Source organism: Cricetulus griseus, unplaced genomic scaffold (genome assembly GCF_003668045.3).
Source record: "Cricetulus griseus strain 17A/GY unplaced genomic scaffold, alternate assembly CriGri-PICRH-1.0 unplaced_scaffold_1, whole genome shotgun sequence".
Taxonomy (NCBI): Eukaryota; Metazoa; Chordata; class Mammalia; order Rodentia; family Cricetidae; genus Cricetulus; species Cricetulus griseus.
In genome coordinates this window covers 2,178,017-2,200,366 of record NW_023276808.1, presented here as the reverse complement: position 1 = coordinate 2,200,366, position 22,350 = coordinate 2,178,017, and the positions used below count along the sequence as shown (strand labels likewise).

General features: G+C 43.9%; 1 protein-coding gene and 1 long non-coding RNA gene across 2 annotated transcripts in view; both read right to left on the bottom strand.

Moving 5' to 3' along the window:
• LOC113837974 (mothers against decapentaplegic homolog 1-like) overlaps window positions 1-6,287 on the bottom strand; it is a 42,425-nt gene extending 36,138 nt beyond the window's left edge. The window contains 3 exon segments of the mRNA XM_035453534.1: window positions 794-910; window positions 3,533-3,799; window positions 5,878-6,287. Of these exon segments, the coding sequence (XP_035309425.1) occupies window positions 794-910; window positions 3,533-3,799; window positions 5,878-6,277 (784 nt within the window). The 5' untranslated portion in view covers window positions 6,278-6,287.
• Window positions 6,288-14,392: 8,105 nt separating this feature from the next.
• LOC113837973 lies at window positions 14,393-19,789 on the bottom strand. The gene is made up of 2 exons (XR_003488565.2): window positions 19,455-19,789; window positions 14,393-15,392 (listed from the first exon to the last, which is right to left on the bottom strand). It is a non-coding gene; the product is annotated as an MLV-related proviral Env polyprotein-like (long non-coding RNA).
• Between the last annotated feature and the right edge of the window lie 2,561 nt (window positions 19,790-22,350).

The window sequence follows — 22,350 nt, the reverse complement described above, 5'->3', positions numbered from 1 at the left end:
AGTCTGCTTTGAACTACAGTAGATGCCTGTTCTTCGATGCCAACTTAAAGATATGTCTGACAGCATGGGTCTCAAGTTTTTAATTACTGAAGATGGGAAAACACATGAGCATATAAATAACATGTTTTGTTATGTAAAACAGGACTCAATCATTTCCTCCCACTATATCTGTAAGCACAGAGATTTTAACAACCTCCTGTGTATATAGTCATGTGTAACAGCCGTACAAACCCATATTTATTGGTAACAAATCATAAACAGATGCATTTTAAACAGTTATTTGATATATGTGCATATATGTATATAAGTGTATATATGATAATATATATCACTTACTCATTTATTGAAGGTGAAAGAAATTTAGCATTCTAAGGACACAGATATGCTTTTTTATTTTTCCATAACTTATAAGTCTTGGCTGATTATTCAACACTGGTCAACATACAGCATCTTAGATTGTCTTTGGAGGTGACTGACCGTTTGGTTTTCTAACCACCAATGATGGAAACTCACTTCACCTAACTATGTTACACAAAATGGAGGAACACAGGTTATGGCCGTTTCAGATAGCAGTTGGAGTCTGAGACCTCCATATTCAATTTCGAGATCTCATATTGGACTGTGACAGAGTTTAAGTAAAAAGATGGGCTCTAGAGAATTCTTTCCATTAAGCTTAAAACAACAACAAAAGTTTTTTTCCATGTTTCTCAAACAGCTACCTTTTTAATGTCTAAATGATTAAAAGTAACATTCGGACAGGACATACAGCCAACACTCTGACAACTCATTTTACCTCCTCTGTTGATCTCGGAGGGCAGTGCAGGTGCCATCATATTCGTGTCCATTGGCTGAGAGCTGTCCTGGGCCATGGGGTCTTCAGGAGGCAGGTAAGCAGGTGGAGGTATGTCAGCTACAAAGTTTGAAAGAAAAAAATTACATGCTTCAGGCACTCCTTTTACATATGGTGGGGAATGGGACATGTGGGGGTCAGAGCATAACTTGGATGAGTTAGGTCTCTCCACCATGTGGGTCTCACGATAGCAACAGGTGCCTGTGCCCACTGATCAGCCATCACTTTTTTGGTGGTGGTAGGGGAGCAAGGTCTTCCAAGGCTTGGGGCTCTACAGCAATCCAGGCTGCTGGGCCAGTGAGCCCCTGGGCTCTAGAAGTCCTTGCCTCCTTGTGCTGAGATCACTAATCACTCAAACCAAATCAAGCTCCTACTGAAAGATTGGCCTATACACTGGCACATGAAGATGGAGGGGTCAAAGTCAACCTTGGCTAAATCAGGCCCCACCTTACCCCCTCTCCCACCACCACCTCTTAAAGACTAGATGCTGAAGACACTAGCCTTTAGGTATGGATTCTGAAAACAATCACGTCCACAAACTTTGCTTCCAGTGACATTTAAGTGAGAAGAAGAAAAGGTAAGTCAGTCCCTGGTGTCCCATGCCTATCTAGGATCAGGTCACTTTATATCCACCAAGAAGAGCCTATGAATATGCTCTTGTGCAGCAGACCCCGGGAACCCCGGGGTTTGGTTTTACTGGTGTAAGTCCTCCTGACAGGATTTGGTAGGGGGAAGCTCTCCCAGGCTTGAGAGCAAACATATGGGCAGGGGTTTGCTCTCTGATTGCTACAATCTACTAATTGATACTTGGTTTTCCATGACTTTAAACTTACTATCTTACTATCTTCACCTCAACCATTTAAGCAGTGACTAACTTTAAAAATACCCAATAACAGAACACTAGGCAATAAATCATCTTATTTCAGCTGTCTTCCATTTCAGAATTTAGATAGAACCTTCTGAGCAGTTTCCAGCAAATAATATGATTACTGAAAACACACACACACACACACAAACACACACACACACACACACTAATGCAAGCCTGGAATTTTTTTTACTGTGAAATACAAGGAAATCCTTTCCTGACTTGAAAACCAAGCTCCTCATTGGCTTGTGAGCCCACCCAGCATGTACAGCAGAGACTTGAGAACAAAATTTTGCGGTAGGAATCCATGAATGCTTGGGTAAATCCTTAGAGACAACAATAGAACCCAAATAATAAATTTGGTTTCTTTAAGGCTCCCTGATGGCTCCTCACTTCCCAGTCCCAGGCATAATCTTAACCCAGCTGCTGAAGAGCAGAGAGCCAACAGGACTTGGAACCTACACAGTCAGTCCCTCCTCTCACTCTAACTTCTTGCTGCAGCTGTGAAGTTAACTCTGCTTGCTTCAAACCAGGAGAAAAGGCGGAGTCTTTTCTCAACAGAACCCAATGAACTTATACTATAGCAACCCTGGCAGCAGCAGGGGTCACAGGGGTCATTGTTGATGGTGGTCTACCAGCCCCACCAGATCACAGCCCTTGTTCTTTCCTCCCAAGGCCCTGTGCTAATCTCTGACAGTCAAGGACAAGAAGGAAATCTAGTGATGGCCTTTGATTCTTTTACTGGGCCTCCGCTGGGGTTGTCCCTGCTCAAAAGCCTTATAAAACAGATCTTTTTACCAGTAATCCACCCAGAAGACCCAATGGGCTTGCCAGGGAATGGGTGGCTAGGAAACCATCAAATAATATTAGTTTGGTTATTAAAATAATCTGTCTTCCATCTTCATCCCAAACAGAAAAACATAAAACAAAATAAACAGGCTAAAACCTAAGTGCTTAAAAAGAAGAAAGAGGAAGCAATAAAGCATGGATCACGTTTTAATTTCTGAAGGTACAACATGGATGCTGAAGTAAAATTTAATGTAAAGCACCTTAAGTGGCTCTATAAACATCCTGTCCCATCATTTTCCCTCACAAAAATATCCATGCATTTCATGATGATCTTTTATTTATCGTGTCCCTCTTGATGTCGACTGGCAAGAGCTCTGGCACTAATATTTGAGATGCTTGTTTACTAACCTGTAATCTGAAAAGTGTAATCCTCTAATTAGTCACTATTACACCATCAGTTATGATTAAAACAGGAAAATAAGTGGTTTTGTCTTTGCTAAGTTAAACAAGCAGTAAAATAACAGGTTTTTGTCTTTGCTAAGTTATACAAGCAGATGTTCTCCATCACTTTTGTTGCATTTCCTTGTTGTTAAAAGTACATATTTCTTGGGATTACATCACTGGCTAAATGAATCTAATTAAATGGGTCGGGCGGATACCCCAGTTATTAGCTCTTCTGCGGCTGCATTGATAACAAGGGTTCTTCAATGTTGGAAAAGCTCGCCGAAGCCGCTTCTCAGAGCAGCAGTGTGTGTAATATGACATTTTCCCCTTTCTTTTTATGGAGAGCAGAGACTGGAACAATTGTGCCACTCAAAGGAATGCAGCAGTTTCAAAACTTAACAGGACTCAAATAAGCCATCCTCTTCTCCAGCTGTATGTACAACTCCCCTCCCTACATTGATATTCTCCAAGCACTGGTTCACCAGGATGTGCTCAGGGTTCCACCCACTGTGCCCGCGCCCCACAGGCCACCCCCACCCACCTCCCCAAGGCAGGCAGCGTCCCCGAATGCCCCCTCCTACCTGGCATCTGGAAAGGGCTGCCTGGGTCTGAGCTGGTGCGGGAGTGAGGGTAGGTGCTGCTGCTGCTGCTGCTGCTGCCTGGGGAGTTGGGGTAGCTGCTGTTGGACAAGTGGGGAAACGGGTGGGTGCTGGGCTGCCTGAAGGAATCTGGAAACGTGGCGTTCGGTGGCATGTGAGGCTCATTCTGTCCCAAGTTACGGAACTGTGCCAGAAGGCTGTGCTGAGGGTTGTACTCACTGTACCTGGGAACCAGCACGGGAGGAAGCACTGGGGACAGAAAGAAAACAGAGAGACAAATGAGAAAGGTTTAGTTTATATCCTCTCTTTCTTAAAACAGGCAGTGGACACAAAAGCCTTTGCAAATTATTCCCTAGTCTTTACTTTTACATGACGTATATATTCCACAAAAATACAAAAGGCCTTTGGAGACCAACATATTATTGGATGGTTGAGCTGGAAATTTGCAGTCTACCCCTGGGGTCTGAAGTTCCTGTGAGAGAAAAGTCACCTGGCCATCCTAGGAGCAGGAACAGGGAGGGAGGCCACCCAAATCTGACACCATCCATATTTGGGGAACCTCAGAAATCATCAGCTATATGAACCAATCCATCAACAAAACCATCCTGAGTGACAGACACTGTGGCAACTCAATGCTTCAATACAGAACCACTTGTCAACTGCTCTGTCTGTCCAGATGTAGAACCAAGCTCTAGGGCAAACTATATAAATTCAGAATATAGCGGTTGATATCCACGGGAGGTGGTACCAGAGCTTTCTTGGAAGCCCTCATCTGCAGACGCTCAGTCCCTGGTGTAACAAGGCACAGTATCTATCTGGGGCCTCTGTGTTTGCCCCACCCACAGTTTAAATCAGATCTGGACCACATGTGATGCCTAACACAATATAAATACTGTGAGATAGTCACTCCGCTGATCAGAGAATAAGAGGGGCTTCTGTCCTTCCATAGCTATTGCCACTGAGTCTAGGCATCCACAGGAGTCAGTCATGCAGGCTGCACTGCTCCAGGTGCCAGATAAAGAGGAGTAAGCAAGCGGCCACATAGCACCTAGCCCAGTCACCTCTCAAGGCCTGGACTCCTTGCAGAACAATGGGCAGAATAACCCCGAGACAATGGGAGGGGCAGATCTGTGGTGGTCACTAAGCTGAGGTCACACCAATGCAAGCCAACCTATACGAGGACCTCCACACTGGTGACCTGGGCAGCATCAGGTACAAACACCTCTGATCCCTATGTGGTGGCCATCATACCTAGTCAGAGGCTTGATGAGAAGAAAAGGAAGCAGGCCCTCCCCACCAAGTGTTCCTGGACTCTGAGCCCCAGAAAGAGTGAAGTCCATTGACTTTTTCAACCTCCAAAACTGAAAGAGAAAGTATCAGAAAGGAAGTCGGCCTGCTCAGTAGAGACACAGTTCTTTTTCTAACTATTTTCATCTGCAGATGCCTCTATGTATATCTGCAGAATCCATAGATTCGAGAGGCCGACTCCAGGCTTTACCACAGCCCAACCACACAGGTAAAGACTGAGATATCTTAAAGTAACAGCATCAGTTCCTCACACAGCAGAACATAGCCCACAGGGAACACACCACTCCACAAGCACACTCAATACAGATGGCAAAGAGCGCTGTCATGAAACATGATGTAGAACTGGTCACAGCTGCCCAACAGTGCCCTTCCTTTAGTGCACACAACAACACCCTGTGCTTCTGTTGTCTGCTGACGTACTGCACAGCTAAATTGCTAGAAAGACACACAGAACCAATGTGAACCACAGAAAGAAAATTCAGACACACACCTCAATTTTCAGAAGCTGATTCTAAACAAAGTCACTTAGAAGGAAGGAGGCCTTTAACATGTATGAAATACTCCAGGACTGCTAAAATTTGGATTGGAATGTACCCCCAAATGTTCAGGTGCTGAAGGCTTGTCCCTGCAGCCTAGTGGGAAGTCTCCTAGTCACTAGAGGGAACAGTAGGGCTCCAATTTCCTTCCTCTTGTGACATGAGCTCTGCTCTGCCACCATTCTACCCCAGGATGCTACAGTGCTACAGGACAGAGAGCCCTGGAGCCAATGGGACGAAGGGCTGATACTTTCAAAATCACAAAGTAAAGTAAACCTTCCTCTTTATAAAGTGATTGTTACAGACACTCGTTACGGTGAGCAAAAGCTGAGTAGATAAAATTACTGTGCTCTTTTGCACACGCATGTGTGAATACACAAAAAATTTCCCCCAGATATTTTGGAATTACACCCCACAAGAGAAAGGTGTTATTGCTCTGGTCTCAACAGGCTTCACGGTGCACACACAGTCCACACCATTCACCAGGGCTCTCCACGCGCTTATAGTGATAGGGGTTGATGCACACCTCCTTCTGCTTGGAACCAAAAGGAAACTCACAGCAATCCAGAGGCTTCAGTTCATGGTGGTTCTGGAGGTCCGGCCAGCGCCACACTCGGCAATAAATGACATGAGGCAATCCCTTCCGGTGGGACACCTGCAGCCTGCCATCCAGGGAGCAGGGAATGGTGACACAGTTACTTGGCTGTCCCGGGCAGCTCAGGGCCTTCTCCAACTCCTCCATGGCCCCTTTCTTTTTCTTCAATTTTTTCACCAAAGCATCCACAGCTTTCTCTGCCCATTTTTCTTCTTCGTCACCCTGTTTCCAACCTAGAAGTCTCTTCACAGCTGCACTTGTGAGGGAAAACAAGCTGGTCACATTCATAGTGACTGGTCTAATTCTTCAGGCTCCTTACAAGGTGAAGTGGTGATGTCTCGAAAGGGGAGAGGCCAGAAGAGAGTTCAGCTTATTTACATCGGTTCTGTTTAGTTTCTCAGTAGTTCTGAAAAGTAGAGAACGGCTCTTCCTCCTATTCCAAGAAGGGACCCAAAGTTAGCACCTGCAAAAGAAAGGATAAGAAACTGTCTTTAAAATCACCTTTAGACACACCATGATTAACTGATAAGTGCCAGATACTAAGCACTTTGATGTTCCCTGGCTAATACTGCTCAGATTCACACTTGGGTGACTTTATTAACGAGATGCAACCCCAGGCTAAGCTCGTGAGAATGTGTATTCTATGATGTCAGAAGCTGAAATGTGTTCTCCTAAAACATACATTAAAGCTCCAGTGCCCATTGCAACCCACTGTACTTGGGCTTGGAGCCGCTAAGGAACTCACCAGGGTTAAATCAGATTATAAATGTGGGGCCTGAAGGCAACAAGATCAGCAGTCTTACAAGACGAAGAGAACATACTGCTCATAGTAGCACCATGCCCAGGACAAATGTCATGTCAGTGTTTGGAGCACAGCTATCACTCAGGCAATTTGCATATTACCACCACAAGCCTATATGCAAGTTACAAGCCTCAACTGACACCAAGCACAAAACTGCAAAAAATGAAACAACAATTCCAACCTAAAATCTTGTGAGAGACTGACCTAATAACTGACAGACACAAGAGTAAAATGTAAATGTGTGACCCAGTTTATATGGAAACCAGCATGTAAACGAGTAAATTCATTTGGAATATACAGTATTTGAGGCAAAGGTGCTAGCTGAGTGCCTAGAGTGACTTCCTGTACAGGGTTGAGTACCATACTCAGTCCACACCAAGAGCGAGGAGTGCTTTTACCCAAGCCCCAGGAGGGGACAGGTGGGTCTCTTGCTGGTGGACCAGCCTAGACCAGCTGGCAAAATTTAGGCCTTGAAAATGAAGAAACAAAATAACCAAGGTGGACAACTCTTATGGCTGCAACAGTTACACACAACCACAAGTAACAAACCACAATAATTAAGATCTCAGTATAGCTAAGAAATCAACAATAATATTGTTATTAGAAGTAACCACATTTTAATCATGAGTCATGAAGTAATTACAGTAGAGATGAAATACTTTAACTGAATGATTATAAAAATATGACATCGAAAATATTAAGATATAGCTGGGCAGTGGTGGCACACACCTTTAATCTCAGGCAGAAGCAGGCAAATCTCTGAGTTCAAGGCCAGCCTGGTCTACAGGGAAGCGCCAGGGTTACACAGAGAAGCCCTGTCTCAAGAAACAAAAAATAAACAAATAGAGTGAGTAAGATGTGACACGCAGTGATTATGTGGATGTTTATAGCTAAAATGCATTTACTGGGAGAGAGGAAAAAAGCCTGAAGAGGTGGACGGTGATTTAACCCCAAAGAAAATACAAGGAATTGATAAATTATTTAAGTACATGAGAGAAAACCTACAAAATCAAAACACTAATGAAATGTTTAATCTATTAGCAAGAATGATCAATAAATCAGAAAAATCACAAATGACCAATAAGAGGAATAAATTGGGGATAATCTTCCTGATCCTCATTCTTAAAACAATAGTGACCTTGAATGCTCACTGTAGGGAATTGGGATAGTCTGCACTTCCGGCTTCCTTGCTGGAGGAAATAACCTGGCCCCTCCATCTCACAGTTAGTGTATCTGGAGCACAGCATGGTGCCTGGTACAGATGGATTCTCAGTAAATGTTTGATGACTGGGCTCCAGAGAACTTAGACTGAGATGAAAAGATTGCACATTCGCTATTAGAAACAGCTTTGCCCTAATTTACTCATTATTTTTGAAGTTTTCATTTAACAGGAAAGAAAAGGGTAAACAAATTTAGGCCATTATCAGAAGTCACTCTGGCTTAGCATGCACCGATTGATATGGTAATTCACTATTCAGTAAAACTTCACTACCCCCCAGAACTGGAAAGACCGCTTCTTCCCAGACTCCAGAAGCAAATTAGAGAGAGGTTCTGAGTTTCCTCCAGCCCTTTTCATTTACCCCCAAAACAGCTTTTTAATATTTTAATCACTGACTTTCCAATGGCATGGCTTGTTTCTCTCAGAATCACTTTCGGGCTTCTTTCTGACAAGGGTGCACTGTATGAAGTGAGTGTGTTGGGGTTGAGGGGGTACCTAGGATCCACCATTCTGTATCATCACCCCCCAAACAGCTATCCCAAATGCCTGGAACTAGGGCTTGTGGGGTGGGGCAACAACCTGAAGAGGCTTGATGTTTAAATCAAGGAGCAGGGTGCAAACATCCAAGTAACTCCATGGAGCAGATGGATATTCCAATGCCAGCCCCATGGGACTGCATTGTCCTCTTCTGCTGCTCCACGGCCTCATCCAGAAGGAATGCGGACCAAGTACCAAGGATAACACCATGTGGCTGGTAACTGTTGTTAAAAATGCAGAAGCCAGGCTGATGCTTGCGTGAATGTTCCCAAAGTCTCACCTTTAAATCCTAACTTCTTACAGTATTAGGTGTCCCCTCTGGAGGGGGTCGGGTCACAGGAACAAAGCTTCTGAACTCTCCATGGGAGAGTTTACCTTCTCCCCTCTTAGGGGGCAGCGGGGAACAGGCTCCAAAGTCACAAAGAAACCCTTTCTCAAGGAAAAAGAATAAAATAATAAATAAATAAATAAATAAAAATTGAAAACAACAAGTGTGTATCACAGACTAAGAATTCTCTGCACTACATCACACAGTTGAATTTGTACAAGGAAGGAAAATATTTGAATGAGTGACTGCTGATTCCATGTTGCAACCCCAGAAGCAGGTCTACTTGGAAGGTGGCTTCATTGGGAATACTGGTAACCCATTACCACCCCCTCACTGCTTTGCTGGGTCCTCCATCCTTCCAGAGGATGTTTCTAAATCACATCACAGAGACACGCCCCACAAGAATGGAGGGTCAAGAAATATAGTGAAGAACTCACCAATGCACAGTTAGTAAGCACATGCAGGGCTTTATTGCAAAGCTCTTTAATCACTTCAACCTCATTCCTGACGGAAAGCTGGAGGCCAAGGCAATTCAGCTTCTCCTTTTGTCAATTTCCTGCCATAAATGTGCACCAGTCTGTGTGTGAAAAGCTGCAGGAGGCCCCAAGCTTGCTGGACATTTATAATTCTCTATTCCCTGTTAACAAGCAAATACTTGATCTGAGTTGGCCATTAGCAATCATTGGTGGGAAGTGACGAGACTGTAAATTAGAGAGAGTGTCCCTACTCTTTTATGAATCTCAAAAAATGAAATGGATATTTTGATATACAGTCAGATTTAAGACAGAAAGGAAGACACAAAGTGGCAGGTGCTTGGTCATGAGAAGTGGTATGCAACTGTAATATCTACAGATAATTCTCACAGTGGTGTGAAAAAAACAGATCACAGAAGCAACATATCTACAGCCCAAAACTATGATCCAGCGTGAGAACTAGGAAGAAAGTCAACAAAATGCGTCTAAAGAGAGTATTTAAGGTTTAATGATGACGTTTATCATCTGTATGCAGAAGCAGAAGGGTTCAGAACACTCACACTCCTATTAAAACAGTTACCAGACCACATAGGTAAGTCACATCCAATACCCACTGCATGAAGAAAGCCCCCTGTCCTGAAGAAATAGTCAGATTTTCCTAAAATGCCAAAAGACAACACAAAAGAATATGTTTCCTTTCTGGTGGCTTAATCCAATGGTGGTTCTACTCTGCACATAACCCAGCATGGAGTCCCTGGCTCACAGTGTTTAATGACTAAAACAGAAAGCATGGAGGACCAGCGCTAAAGTCCAGTTCCCTCACACACATTACAGGGGATAGAGGTTAGTATCAGTCAACAACAACAAGAGTTTTTGCTGTTGCCTTTAAAAGCCTCTGATCACTTGCCTGCTCTGTCCACAGAAACTTTTCTCTGGAAAAGTGAACAAGGGAGGAAATACCAGGCAGTAAACACTAAAAGGCTCTTTTGTATTACCCGCCCAGAAAGAGATCTTTCTGATCTCACAGATAGCATCCGGGCCACAAGCTTTCCAAAGACTTCCAGCCATCCTCAGGCATAGGAGCAATCACACTAACAGCCACACAGGGAGGCCTGCTCCTCGGAAATGCAAGTCCTTAGCAGCTCTCTCTGCATCGATGTTCACAGCTCAGAAAACTATACTATTAAAGATCAAAATAGTGAGTAAACATAAGTCAACACTAACTAATACATAACAAACAGAAGACATGCTTCTCCAGATGCTAGGAACGCATAATATTGCTTCCCCCTCTCCCCCAGACAAGTAAATGCATCTAATCCCCCCTGCTGCACACCCAAGTATAGTGGTCACAATGAACACAAAAACATACTTATGTCGCTCTGTGGCTCTGAGGGGTTTCATGGGAATTTCTTTAATCTACTCTTAAATATAAATATTAAATCCAGACCAGAGGAGGAGGGGCTGCCTCTCAAAGAGGTTTTGAATTAAAATGCAAAGTGGAGAGAGGCAGCCGGGCTGGGGAAGGGGGGAGGAGCGCGCCCATCGCTAACATTGGGAAGGGAAGGGTGACTTCTGTAGGGACCCTGAGCTAGCATCACACTCAGCCTCCACAGGGGCCCAGTCTGAGTGGCAACACCAGTGCTCAGGTCACAGCCAGGCTTCTTGGGGCACCACTAGGTGCCTGTAGATTCAGTTTAGCTGCAAAGATGACATGCCAAGGAAGCAAACATAACACTTACATTAAAACACAAAACAAAACAAAAATCTATACCAGACTACATCAAAGATGGCCAGAGTAACTTTTAAAAAGGGCCTTCTGGCAACAGGCAAAAATATCTATTTTGGGTCATTTACAAGTGAAGATTTCTTGCCCTTTCGAAGGGGAAAGTGTTTGGTCAATTATGTTGGTGAATTTGAAATTTACCACTTTCAAGACAGTACCAGCAGTTCTTTGCTTATGGGGTAATTTCTAAATCAATGCGTTCATCTCTACTCTGAAACCACTCACAATACACTCAACTCCAATTAGGCCATTGATTTTGCTTCTAATCTCAAAGGTCTGCCTCCAAGCCAGGAGCCACCCAGCGTCTCCACACACTTTTAGGGCTGATACCAGAATTCCCCACAGCACTTTCTGGCCATATTTGGAAGATGAGGAAATAGCAGCACCCACTTGAGGTTCCCAAGACCCTGGCCACAAATCCCAAAGGATCGCTGGCATTTTCTAAACCAGAGCGCACCCTGGGATCCCAGACCTAAAAGTTAGTCTCAGGCCTGACTTTCTCCCCTCCCTGTGCTTTGCTAAAAGCGAGTCTGATCTAGGGGCTAGCGTCTCCACAAATATACTATAGGCAGCGGCATTGACTGGGCATGGCTCTGAGCTTTACCAAAAGGCTTGTTAAAACTGAACCCGCTCTCTGGACAATGCGGAGGCTGGGCCTCTGTTTCAGACCGGAAGGGAGAGGCTGGCTTGCAGAGGGAGGGCAGCCCGAGTTCTCCCCCAAGCCAGTGAGCTCCACGGTGCACGTCAGGGCTGCAGAGCAGACTCCGATTCACTCCTGGACACTGCGGGCCCACTGTACCCTCCCCAAAGGAACATTCCACTGCCCCAGACCCCCAATGTCTGTTGCCTTCCCGCGGGGAACCGGCCGGTTCCTTACCCACTCCCTGAGAGCAGAGCATCTCTACCCGGCTACATAGCCTGCCAGTCGATGCTCGTCTACAGCCCCTTTAGTGGCAATGTCCTCTATTCTCTACAAAGAAGGGAGGGCCGGGTAGAGCCACGAGACACCTTTCCCGAGATGCTACACGAGTCACCAGGGTATCGGGCAACCTGGAGCTCTTGAGTTTAGAGCCCCAGGAAGTCCAGCTGGTCCCCACGAAAAGAAACGTGGCGGGGTAAGGGTGGGGGACGGGCGTCTCATGGTTTAGAAACTGACTCCAAGGCATCCTCCCGCATGGACCACATGGCAGACCCCCTGTGAGCCAAAGGGATCGTGGACGCCACTTACCTGGAGTTGGAGGAATTCCAGTAGATAGGCTCTAAAACTGTCGGGCTGGAGATCACAGTTCTGCAGAAAACCATCAAAAGTCCACAACAGGACTTCCACACGGAGGCCCTCCTTAACCTGGACATGGACATGGCCAAGCCGCTCCCTTTTCTGCACACTTCGTGACGAGTCTGGAGCCTACGCCCCTGGGGGATGACTTCCAGCCTCTGATCGAGGGCTTTCTGGCCTAATTCTGGCACCAACTGATCAGGCCGGCAGGACCCAAGTTAGGATGGACTCACAGGGCAGCGCCAATCTTCTCAGCCCACCCGCAGTGCCCGCCTGCCTGGCACCAATGGCAACCCCGCTCCCCATTTCCTGTCCTCTCTCCACGCAGCTCCCCTTCTCCACTTCCCGCCACTCCCAAGAACACCGCCTCCAAAGCTCCACTGCCTATGGCTGGGTGGACTTTCCTTTGCTAACGTGCAGAACGCTCTAATACATAGAAAAAGCACTGGGGTTTGCATTAGAAAGAATTGGGGGGGATGGAACACTGGATTCTGTCCAGATCTGTTGCTGTTTCACAAATCAATTTCTACAGTAACCACAACCTCACTGTACACCACACAAGAGGGAGAGCATCCCAATCATGCCAAGCAAATGGCAACTATCTGAAAAACATATGGTGCTGTGCATTAGCCAATGCAACCAAAAATAGGGTGACAGTGTGACCCGTCCAGCAGGCCAGGTTATTCGTGGGTCTCGAGGGGGTTGTCACCTAAAGGGGTCATGAGGGCGAGAGAGGAGGGAGACCTTGCGGCGCAAGAAAGGACAAGAGTCCGTCTGTGCAATGTCAAGGTCTCGTTTATTGAAAGGTAAAGCTTGCTTATATGCAGGGGATTTTTACTCAGGGCGGGGTAAGGGAGCAGGAGGAATGGAAAATTTTCAAGAGGAAATAGAGGCAAGGTAAATCTTAGCCCATGGTCCCATTGTTAGCGAACCGCAGCTATTTCTGAGAAAAGGGAGAACATTTTGCAACATGTATTGTGCAGCTTATCCGGAAAAAACATCTTGTAGTCGCAGCGATTCTGGTCATCTAACAATGATTAACTCTTGACTCAGTATGAGGCCCCTTTTGGCCCTCGACATCTCCCCCTTCTGTATACAAAAAGGGATGATGAATCTTATTATCAAGAGAGCCCCTGTCTTAGGCCGCATAGGCTGCGCCCCTGGACAGGCAACGTGCCTTGTTGAGCCGGTCTTGACGACCTCTGTACGTTGTTGCCCCCTGTTCCAGGACCTATGCATACTCCCGTCATTGAGTACTCCCTTGCTGCATCAATCTTGAGTTATTAAACCTGAGTCCTTGATTACTGAACCTGAGCTCTTGCTGTGACCCTCGCTCCTCCCCCGGGTCAGCTGCTACTAATTTGTGGTAATGGACCGAAATACTTTTAGGTAAGGCCGAATCAATTTGTCTTTTAATAAGCTGGGTTAGCCGTTGAAGGGCCCATGGGCCAAAAGAAAGAAGCAATAGGAAAACAATTAAGGGGACTATAATAGTTGGGAGTAAAGTAGACAACCAGGGGGATCCCTGTAGCAAATTTGAGAACCATCCTTTTTGGTTCTCAAACTCTCTCTTTCTTTTAGCCAACCGTTCTCTCAGGATTTCCATAGACTCTTTGACAATGCCAGTATGGTCAGCATAGAAACAACATTCTTCCCTTAAAGCAGCGCAAAGGCCACCTTCCTTAAGGAACAGGAGATCCAGCCCTCTTCTATTTTGCAAAACCACCTCGGATAGAGAGGTCAGCGATTTTTCCAGAGCACTGATGGATCTTTCTATGGCCTCAAGATCCGTGTTCATAGCTATTTGTAATTGCAACAGTTGATTGTTTTGTACAAGGGCAGCTGTTCCGGTTCCTATACCGGCAACAAGGCCACCAATCCCCAGCATAAGGGCAATGGTCATAGAGACAGGCTCTCTCAGCACTCTGCGCTGTGCCTGTGAGACCAGGATCTCCCCTGAATAGTATTTGATTTGAGGCAAAAGCTGTACCAAAACGCAATAATCTTTATTCTCTAGAAACTGAAAGATGGAAAAAAGGCAGTGAGTCCCTGAGAGCAAGCAAAATAAGTTCCATCAGGTGCAGCTACATATGTAGATGACTGGCTAATAATGATAGTTTGGCTGTACATTGGCTGTAAGGGTTCTGGGAAATGGAGTTCCGGTCCTCTAATACGGAGGCCTTTGCCTGAGACCTGACTTAAGGTCAAGCCCTCATGATTCACGGAATGCCATCTTAGTGAGGAAGTCTCATTAGTGAAGAGAAGATTTTTGAAAGTTAGCATGTCCTCATAGAAGGGTGGCTTAGGGGAAAAGCAAATCCAGCATTCCTGATGGTGAGAATTATTAAGGGACTGTAAGGCTAAAGCAGAAGCATTTACCATGGATTTAAGGCCTGAGAATTCCAGTCCTTTAGACTGTGGGGGTTTTTATAGTCGTCAGGCAGCTCAGAATCTAATGCCTCTAGGAGATGGTAGAGGACTAAAAACCAGTTTTTCGAGGATGGCGTCAATCTGAAACTTAATGAATCTGGTTAGTTTTTGAAAAGGTAGAGGTGACAATTTAAGTAGTTAATCTAGTAGAACAGGCAAGGTAGGAATTAGTAAGTGCCTACAATTCCCTGACAAAGGGGAGGGGTGGAAGAATAACAGACCCAACAGTCCTCTATAAGGGAGTGGTTGGCTTGATGAAGGGGCTGAACAGTAGGGTTAATTAAGGAGAGAATAAGGTCATCGGAGGAGGGAGGTCCTGGGGGGAAAATGGTCAGGGGTTTCCCTAGTCTGGAGAGGCGCCTAAGGCTAAAGCACATAAATCAACTATCAGGGGGGAATAGGAGGGGGTGGTCGTAATAGTTGTGGAAACATTGGCAGCATCACTGGCTTGGTTGAGGATCGTCCAGGTGTAGTTGTAGATCTGATAAGGGCTTCCAGCGGCAATGGCAGTTGAAGGTGGGAAACATAAGTAGCCAAAAAGACAGCATCTTTTATCTAGAATTAAGCAGAATTAAAAGGCTTCTCAGGGGCTTCCCCTGGGTGGATTATTCATTTTTAAAAGGCATTTAGGCAACCATCTAGCATTATTGGCCTGAGTATCAAAAATCCATGCATGTCCTTTTCCCCAAATGAGGACTGGATCTGATCTGTGCCATTTGTAAGTTAGGGGATCTTTCCATAAGGCTTGAGTATAATTTTGAGCCATTGATGGATGCCAGAGGCTATCCTCGGCTGATTAAGGCATACCCCACCACTGCCTGGCTTGTGGGCTAGCCTCATGTCTGGCCACTGCTACAGAAGCACGGAGGCAGGCGTTTCACTCCCCCAAGTCAGCGGCATGCTGCGTCCCCAAAGGCCCAGCCATCCCGAGCTGCTACAGGCAGCTGGGCGGGACTAGGCCACAAGGGCTGTCCCAGTAGCACCGGTCTCAGGAATTAAGCACAAAATTTCTGGAAAGCTTTGTTAGTATATCCAGACCCATTATCTGTTTTTATAACTTTTGCCATTCCCATGTAAGCAAAACATCTTAAACAGTGACTTATAACATGCCTGATGGCTTCTCCTGTTTGTGGAGTGGCACATTTTTAACTTGCCAAACTCTGTAATGTGAGTCACATCCATTTGCCATAAATGGTTGGGGAGCAGGCCTTGAGGATTCATCCTTAAATTAGCCATAGCCATATTGTGGACCTATTTTACATTGTTTGATGATTTGACCAGCAGTCTCTCTGGTTAAGCCAAATTTCTTACTTAGACTTTTGCTATTATGAAGAAAGTTACAAGCCTGTCAAGCTTTTTCTATTTGAGGCAAATCAACTGATTTTGTTAATCAGTTAATTCATTCCATTTGGCCAGTAATCAGTGAAAGGCCTATTTAATAGGTTCCCAATGTGACCCATAAACATGATAATTCTCTTAGGTGAATAACATTTTGAATTTGCTCAAATTAATCTAATATTGGATCCTATGTATGGAATTGTCTCTATTGCCATAAGATCCTTGAAGACATAGTGACTGTCAGAATATAAATTAAATGAATTATTTACCAGGATTTAAAAGACCATTATAACAGCTTGCAATTTAATTATTTGAGCTGAAGTCAGAGCTGTCTGCTCTATCTATTTGTTTGTATTAATAACCTATATAAGTGACTCTCCCAATAGAACCATTGGTAAAAATTAACATAGCATATTTTTATAGGACTGCTTTTTACAATTTTGGAAATACAAAAATGCATTAGTGCAAACTGTAACAGTTCATGAGCTAGAAACTGATTATTAATTCTTCCTGAAAACTGAGCAAAGACAATCACCCATAAATCATTGTTCTGAAACCATCAATTAAACTGTTGCTTAGAGTAGGAGACATGTATCATACTTTGTTCTCTTTTAAAATACTTTCTAAAACATTGAACAAATGCGCATTTGGGTGTCAGCAATTCGGGGAAGCTGCACACCCCAGCAAGGGTTACAGGCTCCTTATACAGAAAAAAAACACAGATCAGCATACAGGCAAGGGGCATAAAGTGATTGATTACAAAGTATGATCTCATGTTAGAGTGGTCACCCAGGTGTGACTTGCTTTTCTACAAAGGAAAGACCATAGAACATACCCTGGGAAGTCCTTGATTGTCTGTTGGCCAGCCAGGTGTGACCCAAAGAGGATTGTTTTGGCGATTGCCCCCGTCTAAACCATAGGACGTGCCCAGGGTTGGGGTCAACCCCCTTGTAATGGGCCAAGGCCTGTGGGAAACTTTTTCTCTCTGTGAACTAAAATCTTTTAAAACTTTTTCTCTCAGCAAACTAAAATATTTCATTCCCCCATCTTTTTTGTGAGGTTTTAATCCTAAAACCCATGGTCCTGCTTATTGCCTGAGAGCCTGATATTGCTGATTAAGAACTAGGGCTTGGGTTATGGATAAGCATTCTTTAATAAATCGGAGTAGGTGATTAAGAATGTATAGCCCAAAAGTAAGCAGCAGTAAAAGAATAAGTAGGGGTCCTAAGAGGGTGGAGATTCCTTTAAACCAGCCTTGTTGGAACTCCCGTTCCTTTCACCAATGGTTGAGTCTTTCTCTGAGCTTGGCCATGGAATCCCTAATAACTCCAGAATGGTTAACATAGAAACAGCACTCCTCTTTTAGGGCAGCATAGAGTAATCATGGAATTGTTGTCTCTCCAGCGTCTCCATCAGGGAGTGAGAGATATGAACTTGTCTACCTTTCTAGTTGGTTGTTTAGGTATATCTGGATCATTATCTCCTTATAGAATTTTACTTAAAGGATTTAAATCATCATTAGATGTCCAAAAAATACTTAATGAATATTTTATAACAATTTCTAAAAAACTCATTTAAAAGATTTTTAAATTATCTTTTCTAATTGTTATCTATTAAGCCCCAATTTCTTTAGAATATAACATATGTCTTTAACAGTTCTCTAGATTTATTTAGAGTTTTTGAGTAGCCTTTTCTAATCTAATCTTTGAGGCTGACAAGCTGATAAGACCTCACTTGCATGTTAGCTGACCTGCCAAGCTGTGAATCTAACAGGTTGGCTCTTTTTTGAGGCTTCTCATAAATCCTTCTCAAAATCATGTATCAACCCTTATTTTCTAGATGTCCTTTTTTGACCATAAAATTTTAGTAAGACCTACATCCTCTCATCTGCCAAATTTTATAGTATCATAGATTCCTCATATCTCTAAGCTAATGCTATAAACTTTTGCTAACTTTTTAATTGACTATTTTCTAGGGCTCAAATCATAATTTTTTCTGTTAAGACATTGACTCATTAACTGGATGCTCTTTTGACTCTATTAAAGTGAATTTGATATTTTTTAAACAATATCCAAGGCAATGTAAATATCTCTAATCATATCCAAGGCAATTTAGGCATTTCCATTCATCCGCATTCATAAATTCACAATCACATCACGCATCCAGGTGTGGCCACACCGTTCATTCATAACTTGCATACGTCTCACATTTCTCCTTTTGCCTAGGTTATGATCAGCTTGTAGAAAAGAAAAATCCTAATTGAAATTTTTAACATAGTAGCTTATAGTCAATCATTGAAATATGAGCATCCAAAATTTGAACAATTCTAAGCTTAAATATGTTGCCTTTTCTTTTTTATAAGTCTCAAAAACAGTTTCTGTCTGGCTGTATCAATAGCATTTATATACATTAATTAGCCATCAACCATGGTGGCATCTCCCAAGGCTGTAAGTTGCAGCCTTCAAGCTTGACCGCCTCTAAGAAATGCTGCCAGCAACGAGAAGACCAGTGAGTCCTCTGTGGCTTGCAAGTATGCAGAGCCCCGGGAGGGTGAGAGCACAGGCTGAGGGAATAGGGGAAGGTCAGTCATTGGCTTCTGTACATGACAATGGTCGTGACTTCTGAAGGAAGTCTTTAACAGTCAGCAAGAGGCGAGACCTCTCACCAACGAGTTCAGGGCTCTGAATGACGTCCCTGAGAAGAGCCCAATAATTAAGAATAACTTCAAGAACATTTTTTTTAGGGGGGATTTAATTAATGGCGGAGGAGACTTAATCAATGGGGGACTTAAATTTTTTTCCTGAATATCCTCATCCATGAGAGAAGGTGTGCGTGACTCCGAGGGAGGGCCTTTAGCTTTTGTTTTTGTGCCGTCAATCTGACTCCCTTTTGTCTCATAGTTTTCAGACAAGTCATTCAGGAAATCTTCTGCTAGAGCAAGCAGGTGAGAAACCTTTCCTTCTGTCTCAGATTCCTTAAGAATATCTCTAATAATTCCATAAAAACTAAAGAAGGAATCTGGGATCTCCTCTCCCTTTTTGAGGAGACCATTAATATCCTTTCCCACTTTATTCCAACTTAGTGGATGAATGCCAGGCCCATGAATCACCAGCCAAGGACATTTCTCCTCCACAAAACAAACAAACAAAAAAAAATTAAAGAGATCCTTTTTCTTAACTCTACTTCCTCTCTCCCTAAGACTACTCTTTATTTCTCTGATAAAGAGGGCCTCCTTAGAGGCTGAATTGCCCATGACGATAATGGGACAGCAGTACTTACCTCGAGACAGACCGGTGCACGAGCGATGCAGGGCGTCTCCATTTTGGGTCGGCTAGCCTCTTCTTCTCTTGGCGATGTCCGGAGACCACCGTACCTCGAGCCCCACGTTTGGGCGCCACTTGACCCGTCCAGCAGGCCAGGTTATTCGCGGGTCTCGAGGGGGTTGTCACCTAAAGGGGTCATGAGGGCGAGAAAGGAATGGAGACCAAGCGGCTCAAGAAAGGACAAGAGTCCGTCTGTGCAATGTCAAGGTCTCATTTATTGAAAGGTAAAGCTTGCTTATATGCAGGAGATTTTTACTCAGGGCGGGGTAAGGGAGCAGGAGGAATGGAAAATTTTCAAGAGGAAATAGAGGCAAGGTAAATCTTAGCCCATGGTCCCATTGTTAGCGAACCGCAGCTATTTCTGAGAAAAGGGAGAACATTTTGCAACATGTATTGTGCAGCTTAACCGGAAAAAACATCTTGTAGTCGAAGCGATTCTGGTCATCTAACAATGATTAACTCTTGATTCAGTATGAGGCCCCTTTTGGCCCTCGACACACTCCAGACCGCCTATTTAATGAACAATGAACTTGATGTTATGCTTGTCAAACCTCCAAGTTCTGTAAACACTCTCAGGGAAGCCTTCTGACACCCCCTTGCTCCTTCCTCCAGCCAGGACTGTGCTGAAGTAGCATTTTAGAACTCAAGTCTTCTGAGTCTGCATTCTCATCACCATATAAGTCTCTACAAGCATGTGTTTTTATCAACCCCCATCAGCTGTTTCAGCCAAGTTTCCTGATAGGGAAAACTCCAGCTGGACAGAGAGTTAGCACACCCCTTTCCCTGTCTGGGTCTTGGGACAACTTGGATATAACCAGGTGGGGGCAACATTGGCCAGCTGGGCTCCTTTTCCACTTTAACAATGAGGGGAGTTGGGGAGCACAACCCTTCTACCAATGTCTTTCTGTCTGTCTAATCTGTTTTGTCTACACACATTGCTGTTTGTCCTTAAGCCAGTGAATTCTCTAAAAGTCTTTGTAACTAAAGCTGCACAGAGATGGGCTGTCAGGCCACGTAAGGAGGAGCAGGCTTTCAGTTTAGAGTTCAAGTTTGAGTAGGATGAGAGGGTGGAAGGGGCTGAATGCAGCTTCCCCTTGAGTTCAAGGGGCAAGGAACAAAAGTGTTTTATAGACACTCCTGTAATTTTAATCACCTTCCATTTTCTCTATCAAAGTCCTGTCTGCTAACACTATACTCAGAAGAGAATGACAAATGGGCAGGTATTCTGGCAATTCTTTCAGACTGGTTGTTTTGTTTTGTTTTCCAAGCATACCACCACCAAACAGCTCCAAATGACTTCACGGTTTGTAGAAGTTTGTAACTAAAAAATCAGGTACGAATTCACATCTGTGTTCTGGAATTATCAATTTCTACTCTCAGTATTTTCCCAAAACAAAGGGTGCCTCTTCTCCAGAGAGTGCACTTAACCTTGTGTCTCATATTTGCATCTCTTTCCTCTGTCTTTGCTGACACTAAGTTTTATTCCAGGGAAAATTGGTAGTAGTTGCCATAATAACTTTGTCCTGGACTTGCAGTAGGCTAAACAGTATCCACTTATAGACTGGAGAAAATGCTTGTCAGATAAGTCAAAATAACAATCTAAAGAGACTCTATGTTTGAGATCCTAAAAGAAGGGCCTTTGTTTTTACTATGTTAACATTTTCCTTATCTTATTTTCCCTTTTGCAAAAAGTGGCTCAGCCTCAGAGCCTCTCTCCTATTGCTTCTCACAGTGTGGTATACTTTGAGCACAGTTTCTGGAGTGGTCTAGGGCAGTGTGGCATCTTCAGTTATTTCCTAGTGTTTTCACTTCATTTCTTAGAATCAGAATATATATAACCATAGAGAAAAAAAGTAGAAAAGTGATCTGCTTCTTGAAACCACCAGTCAAATGTCTAGTTTGCTTAATTGGAGGAGGATGCCAAGTCCTAGACTCAGGATAAGGTATCTTATGCTAAAGCACATCCCATCGAAAGTTAAAGAAAAAGCTTTCTTTTCTTTCTGAATGTTTGAACACTCATCTGACAAAGGACACTGATACCTGAAAACTAAGCAGGGTCCAGAGAGGACTACAGATCTCTTTGGCTTAATATCTAAGGGAAAAACAGATTCAAATGGAAAAGAATACCAAAAGGAAGGCAGGCTGGGAAGGTCCAATATCTGTAAGCACATGTATCTACAGGGCCACTGATGAATTCTCCTGTGTGACAGGTGCAGGCATGGGACACACACACACACACACGCACACACACAGAGAGAGAGAGAGAGAGAGAGAGAGAGAGAGAGAGAGATTTTAGGCATACTTATGTATACTTTAATTTGTAGGCAGTGCTTTTTCTAAACCAGAGTGTTTGTGTTGAGTTCCTAAGGTTTACCTTGAGGATGTCCAACCCCCGCCTCCAGAGGCAAACATCTGTAAACGAATCAAAATTTGTTTTCAATATTTTTTTAGCATCCAGAGACCATGGAAGGAGACAGGGCTGAATATAATGGAAACCACATCACTGTTTTAAAAGCTGCAATATTTTACCCCCTTAACTAACACTCCTAGAAAAAAAGGAAGAAAAGAAGGAAGTATGGAAGAAAGAACGGAATATCGAAGGAAGGAAGGGAGGAAGGAAGAGATGGAGGAGGGGAAGGTCGTGCTGTGTCAACTTGGTGGGAAGAGTGGAAAAGACTGGGGAAAACACAGCATTCTAAACAAACACAGTTTTCCTCTTTAAGTTAACTTGGAACTTGTGAAAAGACATTGGAAAAGACTGTCAAGGACTCATTACCAACGGTTGTTAGAAACAGGAAAATTGTATGGAACTGTTACAAGTGCCACCATAAAAGATAATGGTCACAAGAAGT